General features: G+C 45.3%; 1 protein-coding gene across 1 annotated transcript in view; it reads left to right on the top strand.

Moving 5' to 3' along the window:
- Positions 1 to 17386, top strand: part of TNS2 (tensin 2) — a 323653-nt gene that overhangs the window by 254942 nt on the left and 51325 nt on the right. Inside the window, exons 16-18 of the mRNA XM_082248162.1 lie at positions 6140 to 6205; positions 9066 to 9182; positions 14186 to 15610. Coding sequence (XP_082104288.1) covers positions 6140 to 6205; positions 9066 to 9182; positions 14186 to 15610 — 1608 coding nt within the window. The remainder of the gene's footprint in view (positions 1 to 6139; positions 6206 to 9065; positions 9183 to 14185; positions 15611 to 17386) is intronic.

The raw sequence follows: 17386 nt of genomic DNA, 5'->3' as shown, positions 1-17386 counted from the left end.
ATACTCCACTAGAGGGTCCTTTTTCAGCTTCTCATACGTCCCTTGATCGTTCAGAAGTCTGTAGGCCTCTGCCAGGTATGTGGATCGATCCTGTATGACCAAGCCCCCTCCCTTGTCGGCCTGCCTAATGATAATCTCCTCATTATTCTTTAGTCTCTTGATTGTGTCCGTCATATTTTCACCCATTTCTAGTCCCTTCACTTGATGTTTGTACTTTTTGGGCATCCTATTCTTGTTCTGACAGACCTGTTTGATTTCCTCCAACACTACCTCAAAAAAAGTGGGTATATAATTGCCCTTTGCCCAATGAGGGAAAAAGCATGACTTGGGTTTAAAGGAGGTGTGTATCAGGGCCTTGTCCATTCCAATTAGTTCTTGATCTACTAAAAGATCGTCACAACACCCCTCCTCGTAAAGACTCTCGAGGATGGTTAGTGCGTCTTCTTCCCTACCATTATTGTGGGTCGGTTCATCCGGAATAGCAGGTCCTGAATCAGGATTCTTTTTGAGGGCATAGAACCTTTTGACTGTAAGCCCTCTAATGTATTTATTCAGATCGATGAATACCTCAAAGAGATTTGGATAGCTGGGAGGGGCAAAGTTGAGCCCTTTTCTAAGTAGATTTAACTCAGTTTCCGTAAACACCGTTCCAGAGAGATTGTAAATTTTGATGGTGGAGTATGTCCCACCTATCTCCGCCCTCTTTTTGGTCTTTTTTCCTCCTCTTTTTCCTCTCTTTCTCCTCTTTTCCTTGTGGGGTACCTCTGGGGGAGGGAGTTGAGATGTTTCGAGGCCGTGGGGGTGAATCCCCCCACAGCCCCCTGCCCTAAAAAAATGAGGGGTTGGGGCTGTGTTCCTTCGCTTTGGGCAGCGCTCCCAACCATATCTATAGTGCTGGTTAGTGTGGGGGCGGAATCCAGGGTTCTATCTTCCACCGTTTCACTGGAGGTGGGGTTACCGGCAGGCTCGACCCTACCGTTTAAACTCCTCCTTATGGGGTCCATGCATGTATTTTTTATTATATTGGGTTTGGTACCTGCATTTGTTCCAAAATGTGATCTATCTTTCCTAGTGTTGTTACTATAGCTATTGTTCCTTGGGTTTCTTTTATTTTTATTGTTTCGATTCGAGAAGGGCTTTTTAGCTTTTCCCGACCTAGCCTCCCCTTGACTGGTGTATCCAGTTCTTGGGGAGTTATTATGTTCAACCCACCTGGACCCCCTATTGTTCCTGGATGGTGAACGCGGGCCTGGGCCCTTCTTCCAGTTAAATTCCCGTCCCTCCTGATAGTCCTGCCTATCCCTTTCAAATTTACCTGATTTTTTGCTGATGAGCTCAGTCTCAAAGCTTACCACCTGTTCATTTACATTCCCATCCCATGTGTTAAAAGAAGCTATATCTACAAATTCAGCAAGCTGTTCTTGTATGTCTTTTACATCTGTACGAATTGTTTCTAAATATCTCTGTCTCTGCTTTATGATTGATTCCAACAACAGTTTGTTACACTCTCTCATTTTAGCTAACCATTCGGTTTGCAAGTCCTCGTCTAGCCAGAGGCACATTTTAGTGAGTCTTAGACCTCTTGGAATCCCATCAAAGATATATAGTGGCCTAAATATAGTTTTTAATCAAGTATATAGAAGGGTGGAGGCTTTCTAAACAGAGATATTGGCACAATGGAGTTCCGAATTCAGGAATCTACAGAAGCGCCTAGAGGGTAAACAAAGTGGGATATGATGTCATGTATTAGGGGCGCTGATGGCGTCTGTTGGGCCAATGCAGAGATAGAGGGAGTGGCCCGAGAGACAGACCGCCCCGCTGCACACAGTACCTCGACTCCCGAGATACAGGAAATGACGTCGGCGGAAGTGACGACAGGTGGAACGCATGACGCAACAACCCGGAAGTCGGGTAGCGGCGTGCGTTCCACGGAGCCGATGATCGGTACAGCATGACCGATCGGCTCCAAGTTACATTATTATCTATGCCCCACTCGTCCCATGAAGTTGGGGAGTGGCCGATCGGCCTCCTACCCCCCCCTCTCTGATCTCTCCTATTCAGTGGGGATCCCCCCAGCCTTCCATCCCTCCCCCTATTTCCATCCCTTCCCCCAGTATGATGGAATCGCCTGGGAGAACAGAGAGCAGAACATCATCATATATAAACAAAAATCTAGCCTGGACTAGACACAATAGACAGCGAAGGTAATGGGAAATATTGTGGGGGAACTATCGATTATTGATAGATTATATTAGCTAACCTTTGCTGTCATTCTATGGAATGTTTACAATGATTTTAAGTGCACCCAGCAAGCATTTTTATCCGTTTTTATCCATTTTTAGTATTTGTTTATGGTAGTATTTGTTTATGGTGGTTTTTTATCCAGATTATTTTATTGTTGCACCGTTTTCCTTGTTGCACTGTTTCTATGCATATACATTTTAATTTCACGTATATATTCCAGCATTTGTATTGCACTTGCATGATCAATGTATGCCACTGTATATTACTAATGATGCCACAGAAGTGGGTGGGGTGGTGCTCCAGTCACTCCCCCCGGGGGAGGGACACTCCCACTTGGGGGTAGTGGCTGGGTCACTACCTCACTACTTAAATCAAAGAGACAGTCATGACACAGTGGCTCTGAGGAAGAGGCTATGCCTCGAAACGCGTCAGTCATCTCATCGGTCATGGACGATTATATGGACTAAACACGGACAATTGAGCAAATCAGCTTGACACGCCTTATGTTTATCTACGTCTGTGAGTAGCCATTTTTTAATGTTACATAAATAAAGCCTTTTATTGAGGATAATGCGCTAGGTCGGTGCGCCCTTTTTTTGTTCTTTTTGCTTGTACAGCGTTAAAAACGCCTGACGCTGCTAAAAGCTGAATAACTTTGCTATAAAGTGGCTTAACGTGCGTTAAGCCACGTTATACGTTTTTTTTTCTTCCATTCAAAATCAATGGTTCCCTATGGGAGCCTATTGATTTGAATGGAGGTCGCACCGCAACACCGCAAGTCGGATCCGACTTGCGGGGAGACTTGCGCTGTGAGAATCTTGAGGGGGAACTCCACGCCAAAATGGGGAAAAAACGGCGTGGGGGTCCCCCCCAAGGTTCCAAACCAGGCCCTTCGGGTCTGGTATGGAATTTGAGGGTAGCCCCATGCCGAAAAAACGGCGTGGGGTCCCCCCCAAAATCCACACCAGACCCTTATCCGAGCATGCAGCCTGGCAGGCCAGGAAAGGGGAGGGGACGAGCGAGCGGCCCCACCCCCCCTGGACCACACCAGGCAACATGCCCTCAACATGGGGGGGTGTTGGTGCTTTGGGGCAGGGGGAGCTCTGCACCCCCCACCTCAAAGCACCTTGCCCCCATGTTGATGAGGACAAGGGCCTCATCCCCACAACCCTGGCCGGTGGTTGTGGGGGTCTGCGGGCAGGGGGCTCATCGGAATCTGGAAGCCCCCTTTAACAAAGGGCCCCCCAGATCCCGGACCCCCTCCCTATGTGAATGGGTATGGGGTACATTGTACCCCTACCCATTCACCCCATAAAAGGCAGTGTATGGAAATAACGACAAGAGACGTTTTGGAAAGTTTATTAAAAATCTTCATCCGACTCTTCTTGTCTTCTCCTCTCCGGGGTCTTCTCCTCTCCGGGGTCTTCTGCTCTTTTGCTGTCTGCCCTTCTTGTCTTCTCCTCTCCGGGGTCTTCTGCTCTTTTGCTGTCCCCCTCTTCTTGTGTTCTTCTCTCCGGGGTCTTCTGCTGTCCCCTCTTCTGCTGTCCCCTCTTCTGCTGTCCCCTCTTCTGCTGTCCTCTCTTCTTTTCTTTTCTTCTCCTCTCCGGTCTTCTGCTCTTTTGCTGTCGGGTGTCGGCTGTCGGCTCTTCTTCCTCCGGTCCTCCTCCGACGACGTCTCCGCTGATTATGCCTATCTCCGGTCTCTGCAGCTTATTATATAGCCATTAGGGGCGTGGCCCCGATGACGTCATCGGGAGGCCCCACCCCCTCATGTCACAGATGACGTCATCTGTGACATGAGGGGGCGGGGCCTCCCGATGACGTCATCGGGGACACGCCCCTAATGGCTATATAATAAGCTGCAGAGACCGGAGATAGGCATAATCAGCGGAGACGTCGTCGTCGGAGGACCGGAGGAAGAAGAGCTGACAGCCGACACCCGACAGCAAAAGAGCAGAAGACCGGAGAGGAGAAGAAAAGAAAAGAAGAGAGGACAGCAGAAGAGGGGACAGCAGAAGACCCCGGAGAGAAGAACACAAGAAGAGGGGGACAGCAAAAGAGCAGAAGACCCCGGAGAGGAGAAGACAAGAAGGGCGGACAGCAAAAGAGCAGAAGACCCTGGAGAGGAGAAGACCCCGGAGAGGAGAAGACCCCGGAGAGGAGAAGACAAGAAGAGTCGGATGAAGATTTTTAATAAACTTTCCAAAATGTCTCTTGTCGTTATTTCCATACACTGCCTTTTATGGGGTGAATGGGTAGGGGTACAATGTACCCCATACCCATTCACATAAGGAGGGGGTCCGGGATCTGGGGGGCCCTTTGTTAAAGGGGGCTTCCAGATTCCGATGAGCCCCCTGCCCGCAGACCCCCACAACCACCGGCCAGGGTTGTGGGGATGAGGCCCTTGTCCTCATCAACATGGGGGCAAGGTGCTTTGAGGTGGGGGGTGCAGAGCTCCCCCTGCCCCAAAGCACCAACACCCCCCCATGTTGAGGGCATGTTGCCTGGTGTGGTCCAGGGGGGGTGGGGCCGCTCGCTCGTCCCCTCCCCTTTCCTGGCCTGCCAGGCTGCATGCTCGGATAAGGGTCTGGTGTGGATTTTGGGGGGGACCCCACGCCGTTTTTTTCGGCATGGGGCTACCCTCAAATTCCATACCAGACCCGAAGGGCCTGGTTTGGAACCTTGGGGGGGGACCCCCACGCCGTTTTTTTCCCATTTTGGCGTGGAGTTCCCCCTCAAGATTCTCACAGCGCAAGTCGCCCCGCAAGTCGGATCCGACTTGCGGTGTTGCGGTGCGACCTCCATTCAAATCAATAGGCTCCCATAGGGAACCATTGATTTTGAATGGAAGAAAAAAAAACGCTGCTAAAAGCAACGTGGCAAAACGTGCAATAACGCCAATGGAAAAAGCTACTGAAAGCACGTTTTTACAGCTGCTTTTTCCGGCGTCAGAACTAACTTTGACGTACGTTTTTTCTAACGCCCCGTGTGCATGGGGCCTACAGCATCCAAATTCTAGGAATAGAATCAAGCTGGTAACTCTGTGTCATCAAAATATAGTAGACTTTATTAACTACATAGGCAATACCATGCAAACATGCTAATAATTTTCAGCTGTCAGGCCTTAATCATAGCACTGATTAAGGCCTGATGGCCGAAACACAGCGTGTTTGCACTTTATTGACTATGTAGCCAATAAAATCTGCCACATTTGGATTACACCGTCCTGCCAGCTTGATTCTATTCCTACTCTTTCATATGATCTGTGCATAAGTGTATAAGCTCTGATAGTGACCATGAAAAAGTCTGTATTTGCATATCCACTATGTGAGAAATCAGTGCCAATATATGCCCCCACGGGGATGCTTGAGGGCAGAAAACTGTAGTAAAGTCCCACAAACTGACTTGAACATAGGAAAGAACGTGGAATTCATTGCTTTCAGCCAAAGACCAAATGCACAAGGGGTAGGGAACACATTGAGGAGGGGGGGATGGATGTGCACAAAGGGATGAGAGATTATATACACGTTCAGATTACTAATAAGGGACTTCTGGCAACGATATTTTTAAGTGTAGCATTTATATATTTCATTGTCTCACCACATACTGTGCAAAACATATTAAAGCTCCATCTGTTTACTGTATCAGGATAAAGTCACTTATCTCAGCCCTAGGTAAAGAAAAGGACAACTCTGTATCATGTTTTATGTCTTTTTTTAGTTCTGGTGTTATAAAACATGGAATGCAAAATTCTGTTCAAAGCGACATTTTTTATAGTCATATTTTAAGTGCTCATTGATTGAAACCAGTTGCATGTGTCTTGGAACTAACCCAAGTCTAATAATGCAGTTCTTTAGCATAGTAGCTATATATATATTTTTTTTTTCATTCTTAGATGGAAGATTCCCAGAAGATGCAGCTGTTGAGTTGATCTTTTCTTCCGCACAGGACAAGGCAATAGGTGAGTGAGAATGGAATTCTCTATTCCCACTGCCATATGTACACCTTTATAAAAGCCAGTGTGCACCCAATACCCCATTATGTATGACCTCCAAAAAAATCTATGTGCTGCAGCTGATCTATGCCCTGATTATTCAGTTAGCCACTTTGTTTAAACCACCCAACTCAATTGGGGTGAGTTATGACCCTTTACCATCAGGGCATGCAACCCAGTGCATTGATGATACTGGTAATGAAGTGAGTGAGCAGTCTGCAGAACTTCCAGTAGTAGGATAGTTGAGATCAATTTTAATATATGGCTTCACATTTGAACATTTCCTAAAATTGAATATAAACATTTTTCCAAATTTGAAACAAACTAAATGCACACCCAATGCAAGTTAGTTATTGTTTGCTAAGAACTACTTTTAGGAAAAAATACTTTTATCAGGTAAAGGTACCCCTTAAACCTGTAAAGAGAATGGGATGGGATTGTCTAGGGATTAAGAACACACATCTGAAGGAAGTATAGAGGTGTTGTCATTACCAACACATAACATTTCCCTTGTTGTTTTGCTGTAGCAAGTCAAGAAATAACATGGAAGTTGTCTGCAAAGCACTGTTTGCTGCCTACTTACCTTGACCTCTTATTTTAAAGTAAAAGTTTCCTAAGAGAGATATTGGGACTGCCATTATAACTTCTGAAAATTCTAGCTTCCTGGCTGTTAGGCTGATACCTTTGCTGAATATACTGGCTGTCATGCTGACCCTCTTGTTGAAAATGCTAGCTTCCTGGCTGTTAAGCTTAGATATGCAGAGAAAGGCGCTTCTAAGTGCAGTATGTGCAATTTTATTAAAAGGCAACAGCTGAATACACTTACAGGATTACAGATTAAACAGGCTAATCAATGTATGAAGTCCTCCTGAGATGGTCTTCCCTGTCACTGTGCCAGCCAGAAGCTGCAGGAACCGAGGGTCTGGAGGAGCGAGATGAATGCCGCACTTTCCTTATCCTTTTTATATACTGTATGTGGTGCAATTGAATTCGGGTTATTGTAACCAATCAATAAGGTCTAATCTGTTTTTTTAAAGTGAAAATGCACTGTATGTGTTCATGTATTTTACAAATCACAAATTAATTGTTTATATTTACAATTGCATGTGAATGGTACTAGAGGGGCAGGGCCTATCTTTGTGGGAGGTCCTGTCCACTCTGCTGGATAGTATATATGGGTCTAACTCAGGGATCCTCAAACTACAGCCCTCCAGCTGTTGCGGAACTACACATCGCATGAGGCATTGTAAAACTCTGACATTCACAGACATGACTAGGCATGATGGGAATTGTAGTTCCTGAACAACTGGAGGGCCATAGTTTGAAAACCCCTGGTCTAACTGGTCATTTGCAACCATGGCTCTGAGGAAGAGGGTTCTCCCTCGAAACGCGTTAGCCCTATCTGTATGGACGCCTTCAAGTTCTTTTATCGCAATGAATTATTCTTGTCCTGCTGTCTCTGGATAGCCGAAGGAATCCTTTGATTTTATGCCTATATTTAGCATACTCTTGTGAGTATAATGTATGACGTGGTTTTAATGATTTTCCAATAAATGTTTTATGATATTGCACTAGGTCATTGTGCCCTTCTCTTGTTTTTTATACTTTCCTGAAACCACCATGGAAGTGACGTCAGCAAGGGGAGGTGACTAGTTTTGCAGCATACTCAAAGGCTCCTTCTTCAAAACCTAAAGAGTTAGGCTGACACCTTTGCTGAATATGCTGGCTGTCATGCTGACCCTCTGGTTAAAAATGCTAGCTTTCTGGCTGTTAAACTGACACTTTGGCTAAAAATGCTAGCGGTCTGGCTGCTGAGTTGACCTTCTTGCTGAAAATACTAGTTGCCTGGTTGTTATGCTGACCCTCTAGCCTCAATTACATTTTAAGTTACTAACCCAGAACATATAAACATATCAGGAAAGTCAAATGTTCAGACTCAGTGCATACTTGCTCTGGGTTATTGATTCATATGGAAGCCAGAGGGTAAGCTTGAAAGCTAATCAGATGGCATTTGCAGGGTATGTCAGCTATTGCACTCTCCATGTTTCTCTCACAGGATAGTGTTTAACCTTTTCCATTTAGGCTGAGGTTATTCTTTAGGAGGTCATTTTTAAGACAGTCCCTGCATTCATCGTGCAGTTCCGTGTGCATAATTACACACATTTGTAATGCGTTTTTGTTGTTTTTGGAGTGCGTTTGTGGTTCATTTTTTTTAGGCATTATTTATGTTTTTTTGCTTTTTTGTTTTTTTGTTACTGAGTTGCATTCACGTGTTCACAGTGTGTTCATGTACATTTACATGTGTTTCAGGACATTTACTGTACATGCAAAAAAAATGCAACATGCTGTGCTTTTTTAGACTTACATGAAAGCATCACAATTAGGTAAACTAGGTTCATTAAAATACATTTTTCTTGTATACAGTATGTGTTCATTTTAAAAACTTGTTTCTCTGCATCTTATGAAAGCCAAGGAAGCATCTGGCTTGGTTCATACATTGAATGTTTTCATTTTACATTTCTTTTGGTTTTGAACAAAGTCTTACTTCAGTTGTTTTGGCTGCAGAGTCTACTAATAAAATGGTTAATCACTAAATCACATTTTGGTAATCTTGCGTAAATCCTCAATATTTGTAATACTTCCTCCCACTGCCTTAAGACCGCCGGTGACATACGGTATATTTTGTCCCCTTACATTTGTGTACTGACCCTTGTGACATGTTAGTTCTTACATATCTGGCTCACACCTACACAGCACTTCAATGTTATGTCTGCTTGCCTTCCTGCAGTCCTCTAACATGTTTTGATATCTTTCCTGGTCATTAAAGGGCGAGATGTAGTGCGGCAGGATCCCAGCATTTTGGTTGATTATGACATCACTGATCCGTTAGTACGTTATGACTCCTATGAGAACCTCAACGTTAACCATGAGGACAGCCTGGAGGGTGAGTTAACCATATGTGTCATATAAGCTCTTAGCAGAAGCATTTAACCTATGGCACGGGGTCTCTTCAATTCGATGTCTGTCATGTGGCTTACCCTGGAGGGTTAGATTTAGAGGATTAGTCATTTCCTTTGAAATGATTAGTAAATAAGCATAGAGGTTGGAATTCAGGTTAATATTATGGTGACCTTATGTTACTGTGGGCTTTAAATATAACAATTACATTTTGAAGGCATTGAAGTTTTTTATGTTCATGTGAGTAAGATTGATGAGTCAGTGGGAAAGGAAGAGACTGGAAAAATATATCTCTTGTCTACTTAAACTTGAATTCCAGACAGAAGTACCTTCATTTATATATATTGTTCAATAAGCACAAATGATATACATTTACACAGGGCCGTCTTTAATAATGAGTGGACCCTGGGCAAACATTTTCTTGGGCCCTCCCGAATCCACTTATCAACTAATTGCGAGCAGTGCGGGCTCAAGGGGAAGCTGCCTTAACAATGACTGGGCCCAGGGCAGCTGCCCCTTTTGCCCTGTGTTAAAGACGGCCCTGCATTTACACCCTGTGCACCGAATGCCTTAGCAAACCCGGATACTACTTTGTAAAGTAATGGTGGCATCATCATTTTGCAACAAAAAATCTGTGCAGAGGACAGGCTGTAGATGACCTTAGCCTCCCCCACCCCAAAACAAAATACCAGCACAAATTATTTCCCCCTCCCCCAAATCTGCTTTTTCATCACAAACTACCTCCACAAGCACAAATCTTTGTTACCACTTTCCCCTTCCTCCCTCCTCCCAGGTCATCGTGTACCTCCAGTACAATCCCCCCTATCATCCTACACTTACAGACATAGCACTGCAGAATGCTGGGGGTGTCCTTCCTTCATGGGCAGCTTCCCTCAGCTTAAAGTCTGTCGTTCTGACAGGTGCTGGCAGAGGAGAGATGCCAGCTGCTGCTGTGGAGGGCAATCTTGGCGGGGTTTGTGTCCTGGGTGCCTGGATCTAATGATTCCATGGATGTGAGACTCCTCCTATTTTTGGTTTCCAAACAGTCATATGGGTTTATATATAGTCAGTTTTACTATGCTTATGTAGCACCCTACAGGGTAGGTGCTAGGTAAAGCATAGTGGGCCTTGTCTGCTTATCAGCAGGGCCATGATTTTCAGCTGAGCTGTCATGTCTCCCAGGTGGGGCTGTTGAGATTGGGGAGTCTCCCCACTGTGCTCCATGAGAGGGTTCTCATTGGGCAGTGGAAGAAACCCAGCCAATGGCACACTCAGGCCTGTATCTACCCCAGACAGGCAGATTCTGCCGCACAGCATTCTGGGAGTAGCTATAAGTTTAAGGGGAGCACATGACGCAAGGTCTTTGGTGGTAAGCAGAGTCCCAGGAGGGAGAGTGTGGCTGTCTCTCCTCCTGTCAGAGGAATCTGGTGTCCCAGGTGACTTTCCTGAAGGGACAGAGGGCTGAGCTGAGCTGCAGAGAGGATCTGGCGTGCTGAGGACCAGCAGAGCTTAGAGAGGTCAAGTTTCAGGAAAGCATTCCCAGTTCATGAGTGCTGCAAACTGCCCCTGGGGGTCTGCCTAGAGAGAGGGGACCACTCCGGTGAAGGTCAAAGGGATCCAGGAGCTAGCTAGCCGGTGCAGGAGCAAGTGTAAAAGGGGTGCCAGTGTTGACCCTGAAGAGCAAAGGGAGTGCCAGTGTGTGGACCCTGAAGTGTAGAGGGGGTGCCTAGTGAGAGGACCCTGAGGTGTAGAGGGGGTGCCTAGTGAGAGGACCCTGAAGTGTAGAGGGGGTGCCTAGTGAGAGGACCCTGAGGGGTAGAGGGGGTGCCTAGTGAGAGGACCCTGAAGAACAGAGGGGGCGCCAGCGGTTGGGCCCTGAAGTGTTAAAAGTGTACAGCGTGCAGCATGCAGTGTACAGCGTTGAGAGTTGCAGAAGCAGTATACAGAAGCTACCTCAGTCAGGAAGGACTGGAGGGAGCAGTGTTCAGGACTTTTGAGCTAACCAGAGCATCAGGAGTCAGTTCTCAGTACAGTCCGGACTTTTGAGCTAACCAGAGTGTCAGAAGTCAAGTTCAAGTACAGTTCAGCAAGTCAGTGTTTTTCAAGTGCCAGCAAGCTTTGGTCGGCATCCAGCCAGCGTCAAGACAGCGCTGAAAAGCATTTTTCTTCAAGTGTCCCATTTTGTACCTAGTTGAGCCAGAGGAGCATCCCACTCATTCCCTTCTCCCATCCCCAATATCAAATAAACAAAACAAAACCAAAGATGCCGGACTGGTCTTTGACTCAAATTTCACACTTGGGTATTCAGCTTAAATGGGCTGAAGGTGTCACTGGTAACCATGGCAGACCCACATCAGGCCCAATGCCTGGAAATCCTGCTACACTTAGAGTTTAGACTTTCTTTATCAATGATGACCAAACATGGTTCATAGCAATTGACCCCAAACAAGGTATTTGTATCTGTTTAGTTGGCCATAGACATGAGATTTTTGGGGGGCAGGCTCAAAAGACCATTTGGTCTTTCACTCCCATCACTCTTCTATGTTTCTATGAGTTTAGCAATTTAACTGTTGGACAAATGTGCTCTTGTTTTGAACATATATAGAACATGGGCTTATATGATTGCATATAAATACTACTCCATACTGGCATCCCCCCCTTTTTTTTTTTTTGAGGTGTGAGAGGGCCAAAGAAAACATTCTAGACAATATTAACTGTGGGTGCATTAACTCAAAGCTGCAAATGTCTGCTCACGTACAGTAAAATACAGCATTTGTAAAGTATTTAAAAAAATTCCAGAATTTGCAATACATGGAAATGTTACTTGGGTGTCATTTATATGACTATTTATACTGTAGCGGTGTTGTCGTGTATATGGATCTGTACAAGTTGCATATAGAATATACTGCATATTTTCCAATTATCTCTGTGAAATCATTTACAGAAATTCCTATTTGCTGCAAGGAGTTTAGTGGAATAATTCATTATTGTTCAAAGTGTGGATTAGAGATCATTTGGGTCCCTTGGTTGTGTTTACCTATGATTTTGGTCCGGTGTATCCAAGCTCCTGATGACATCTCCTGTACACCACTGCCAGTTGTCCTTAATGACATGCGCAATATTATGGGCAAGAATAGTTAGTGTGGTGGCAACAGGATGGAGGAATCATCTAATTTAGAATAAACAGATTTTTCTCACTCCTGTTGTTATAATCGTGACTTATCCCTAGCTGAGACCTCTATGCCTGGCTCGTATAAGCAGATATAATCACCGTAGAGAAAGCCTTTATGAGATGGCTGAACTCACCAAACACCTTTTCCCATCCACAAGGACTTTATTGCAAGCAGGAGGTATAGCAGACAACAAGATGCAGTGTATGAATGAAAAGATGGTATTTGCAGGTCAAAACATGGTAATGTGTTCCCAGATGCAAGCAGATTGCATGTGAAGCCTAGACAAGTGGCCATCTCTTTTCCCATCAAGACAGTGTGAGAAGGAATAGGAAATACATCATAAACTGGGCAGAACACAGAAAGGAACACAGAAAAAGATGGTGCAATAACCCAAACAGCCACAAGATAGCAGTATAACAACCAACTATACAGAGGTATAAAAAAAACACTAGCTAAAGAAATAAACAATATACATTTTCACACAACATGTGTAACAGCACACAGGAGCTCAGACTGAATCATCTGATCCCTTGCCAGAGAACTTTCAGACCCTAGGCAGAGCTTCCTTTTCATCCATTACGCAAATTTACTATACAGCGCATGTTGAAGGATCTCCCTATTGCTAGGTAAAGTGATTGTAAACGATCACCTTTTTAAAACACCCCATTCAGTTTATTATAGAAATGAAAGGCATTTTTGTATAGATTTAAAAAAACATTATAAATACCTTGTCCCTTTTTCTTTTAATAAATTATCACATTGCCTCTGTTCTCAGCTGCAAAAGAGCTGAGGGGGGGGGGGGGGGGGAGCAGCAGCACACTTGGCTTCCCAGTGAATGGCTGTGCAGTGGGGACGTCAGGACAAGTCTGATCATTGGAGGAGGGTACACTGAGTTCCCAGCATAGTTAGGGAAGTGACCACACTGTGCTCTCATGCTTAGTGTGGTCAGTTTTGATAGGAAAGCAGAGGGACTGTCAGGATCACCAGGGATTTCACAAAAAGGAAGCAATACAAAGAGAACAGGATACTCTCTCATACAAGCACATGGTACTGCAGGCACATATCAGGAATATGAAGTGTTGGGTAACAAACACCTTAACAACACTGCCTTAAAAGTAAGAATTAATTGGATACAGGACAAAAACAAATCTATGTGTCCTAATTGATATTGGCACTCATTTCCTTTTGTTTCATTTTTTTTTTGGTTATCATGTTGTACTCATTATGCTTAGTTTGTTGACTCCTTGAAAGTAGAACTAAAGGCAAAATGTTTATTTATTTATTTAATTTTGGATAGAGTAATGGAGGGTTATAACCCCTGTTGGTTTGTTTTTTGCCATCTGTGTCCTATTGGGGAGATTTACTTTCACTTCCTGTCCCATAGCCAAATCAGGAAGTGACAAAAAAAATCCCTGCAAATTAAAGGAATCCCTTAAGGGACACCCAGGCCTCCTTAACTAGTGTCCCTATTGGAATATTTCCCCACTTTTCTAGGGACACCCCAACATTTTGGATTTTCTTTTACTTTCACTTTCAATGCTAATGATAAACAGGAAAAATAGAGGGGATGAATCTCCCTAATGGGGGCACAGACAGCAATAAAAACTATCAGGTGTTATAATTCCTCTCCACCCAAAAAAAAAAAAAAAAGGTTTTGCCTTTAGTTATGCTTTAAAGTTTGTCTATTATATTTCATAACAACATCAAACACTTCCTTCTTACTTTCATGATATTATCAATTATGTCTTTGACTTCTTAAGTTTCTTCTGTTGTTTTTCTCCCTTTTTCATCTTTTTCTATAATCCTCTTTGCATAGATCTTAGTCATACTCGTGGCCCATTGGATGGAAGTCTGTATGCCCGAGTAAAGAAGAAGTCAACACCATTGACATCTACTAATGGAAGTCCTGAGCAACATGGACGTCTTCTGTCTGTCAGCAGTGACTCTGGCCATTCTTCAGCTGCTACAGAAAGGTTCGAGGAGACTCCACAAAAAATATTACCAACAGCTGCTGAGAGAGAAGACTTGGAGAAACTTCTGGGTGGTTTTGGAGTCAATGCAAAACAGGAGGCTGAGCCCCAGTACTCTCAGGTTCTCAGGCGTGAGGCAGTGGTAACTACAAATGCACACCAAAAGCAGAATTTAGAAGGAAGAGTTCAAGATGTACAATATCAGGCTAATCATGGATTGCCAACCCAGAACATTCAGGCAAAAATGAATGGAGAATCAAAACTTCAGTATTCCCCTCCATGGTCTGCAATGTCTGATGAAGGAGCATCTCAAAGTTTGCCTTTAACCCCCCCATCCTGGGAAGAGCAGAGGGAATCTCCTTGTGAAAATCCATGGGAGGGCCAAGCAGATCGTGAGACAGCCATTCTGGAAGAAGAGATGGGACAGATTGGTGGCCTAGCTATGTACCCAGGAAGAAGGCTGTTATTATCTAGACACTGCTCCTGTAGATCAGGATATGCAGGTCCCAGTATTGAGGGGCCTCCTAACAGGCCCTACTTCAGACCAGATGGCATCTTTGATTCCCGTGGTCCACCAGGAACAAGTGCCGTACTGCAAGGTGTTCACTATCCAGGCATGTATGGAGAACAAGAGAGAAGGAGGCTCTATCGCTCCTTGTCTGAAGGACCTCAACATTATCCAAATCAGACACAAAGTCCACCAAAAAGAGGTAGTCTCAGAGAAAATCGGCAGTACATTTGCCAGCCTCCTGCTCATGAACCTGTTTTGCCACCTATGTGCCCCTGTTCCCACTGCCAGAGTTCACCTTGCTACCCTATGCCAAACTTGTGGCCCTTGGATGGAGGGAAGATGGCATCAGTTCAGCATTTTCATCGAGAACAACTGCCATTACACCTATCACAGCCTTACGGACAGCCAAACCACGATATTCTACCTCCCTTTCAGGTTCCCTCATCTAAGATGCATTATGGGTTCCCCATTTCTCATAATGAAGACTCTATGCATTATAACCATTTCACAGATGCGGGATATGCACATGCTTATCCACATTTCTTGCACCCTTCCTATCTTCCTACACACTGTCCACCTAATGGTTATGGTGCCCATTCCTTTCCCACATGTATGTCTTCCTACAACCAACCTGGCAGTCCGTCCCCTCCAAGCTCAGTGTCTCCCATTGTCCCTTCCTGTTCTGGTCCCCGGAGAATGAGCAGTGACACCATGTCAGCAGGCAGTACTGGAGAATTAACACCACCACAACAACCAAAAGGTGAGTAGAATGAAACAAACTTTATTAAAAATATATTAAAGCAACTCTTTGCCACTGTTTACAGAAACCACTGCCAAATATAAACTGTTCAGAGTAGTAATGTATAGACTGTTAACATACATTCTGCTCCTAGAGACCTGCCATATTACCTCCTGTTTGGAGGTGAAGCCAGACTGGTAATCATGGCCAGCACATCCTTTCCTAGGATAGTAAGGTATCAGTGCTTCAGGGGTGGTTACAGACAGAGATAAGGACTTAGCTAATGGCTTCTGAGAAAGTCGTACAACTACAGTGTATAAAAGCTAAACATTTTTTTTTAAGTTTTGAACAGAGTGGAGATGGATTAGAACACCTGTCAGTTTTTATCTCTGCCCGTGCCCCCATTGGCTAGATTCACCCTCTCTATTTCTCCTGTTTACCATTATCATTGAAAGTGAAAGTAAAAGAAAATCCCAATTTTTAGGGGGTTATACCTGGTGGGCCCCCTGTCCTGCCTGGGTCTGTCTTTGAGGCCTGGGTTCCCTCCTGGAAGGGGCCGGCTTTTAGTTGTAGCCTGTGTGTTTCTTTACACGGTGGCCATGTTTGTGTAGTCCTGTGGCCATTTTGCGGGGGGGTTGTCATTGAAAATAGCGGCGGCCATGACAGTGGAGCCCTGTGGTCCAAGTGGACCAGTGGAGCCCTGTGGCAATTTCGGCCATCGGAGCCCCTCCTCATACCCTGGTGCTGACTCCTGGATCCTTTCACTTCCTGATCGCCATGTTAGGAGTGCAGATTATCCTGGTGGCTGCGGATGCCTGTTTCTGCTGGGTGGTGAGTCTGGTGGGGTTCTCTCCCTCTCTGCTGGGGATCGCTTGGTGCTTGTGCCTGGTGGTGGGGGTTTCCCTTGCAGTGTTTTACACTTTTTGTGGGGTCCCCTTGGTGACTCATGGAGTCTTTGGAGAACATCTCCCCACCTTATCCCCTTTCTGAGGCTGCATGGCCCTCCAGGTCCCAACCATCCATTGATGCACTGACGGCAGTCCTGGAGTCCTTTGTGTCCCGGGTGAAGGTAATCTTTGGGCGATGGGCTAGCAAAAAATGCCCCCCTGCCTTATTTGTCTCATCAGATCCTGAATCTGATTCGGCCACTGCGGAGTTGGGTCACTCTGCTGGGTCTGCAACCAGGTGCCTGGAATCCTCCGATAGGAATATGCGTGGTGTGAGTCTCTTGAGGTTAATCCTCGCTCCTTCTTGATGGCTCGGATCTTGACCTTCCTTCAGCGAGGGGGGGGGGGGGTTGAGCAGAAATTAGTCTTGAGTACCATCAAGGGCTAGGTGTCAGCTTTGGCGGTCTTCTTCCAATGACCTTTGGCCACTCACCTCCTGGTGCGTACCTTTCTTCAGGGTGTCCGACATTTGGTTCTCCCAGTGCAGGCTCTGTTGCCACCTTGGGACCTCAATTTGTAGCTTTCAGTCCTCCAGAAGCCTCTCTTTGAGAATCTTCTGGAGATTCCTCTGCTTACGCTGCCCCAGAAGGTGACAGGGTGTCGGAACTGGTGGCGTGATCCTGTCATCCTGTCATTCACCTTACCTGGTGATTCACAGAGATAAGGTGGTTCTTCATCCCTGTCTGTCGTTCCTTCCAAAGGTTGTCTCTGATTTTCATTTGTATGAACACATTGTGTTGCCTTCCCTTTGTCCCAGGCCTAAACATCCAAAGCAAATTGCCTTGCATGTCGCGGATGTGGTCTGGGCAATTAGGGTGTACCTGGCAGCTACGGAGTCTTTCAGGAAGTC

Source organism: Pelophylax lessonae (genome assembly GCF_965119305.1).
Source record: "Pelophylax lessonae genome assembly, chromosome: 2".
In the NCBI taxonomy this organism is placed as follows: domain Eukaryota; kingdom Metazoa; phylum Chordata; class Amphibia; order Anura; family Ranidae; genus Pelophylax; species Pelophylax lessonae.
Note: the sequence above shows the minus strand (reverse complement) of the source record. Positions and strands in the feature narration are given on the sequence as shown.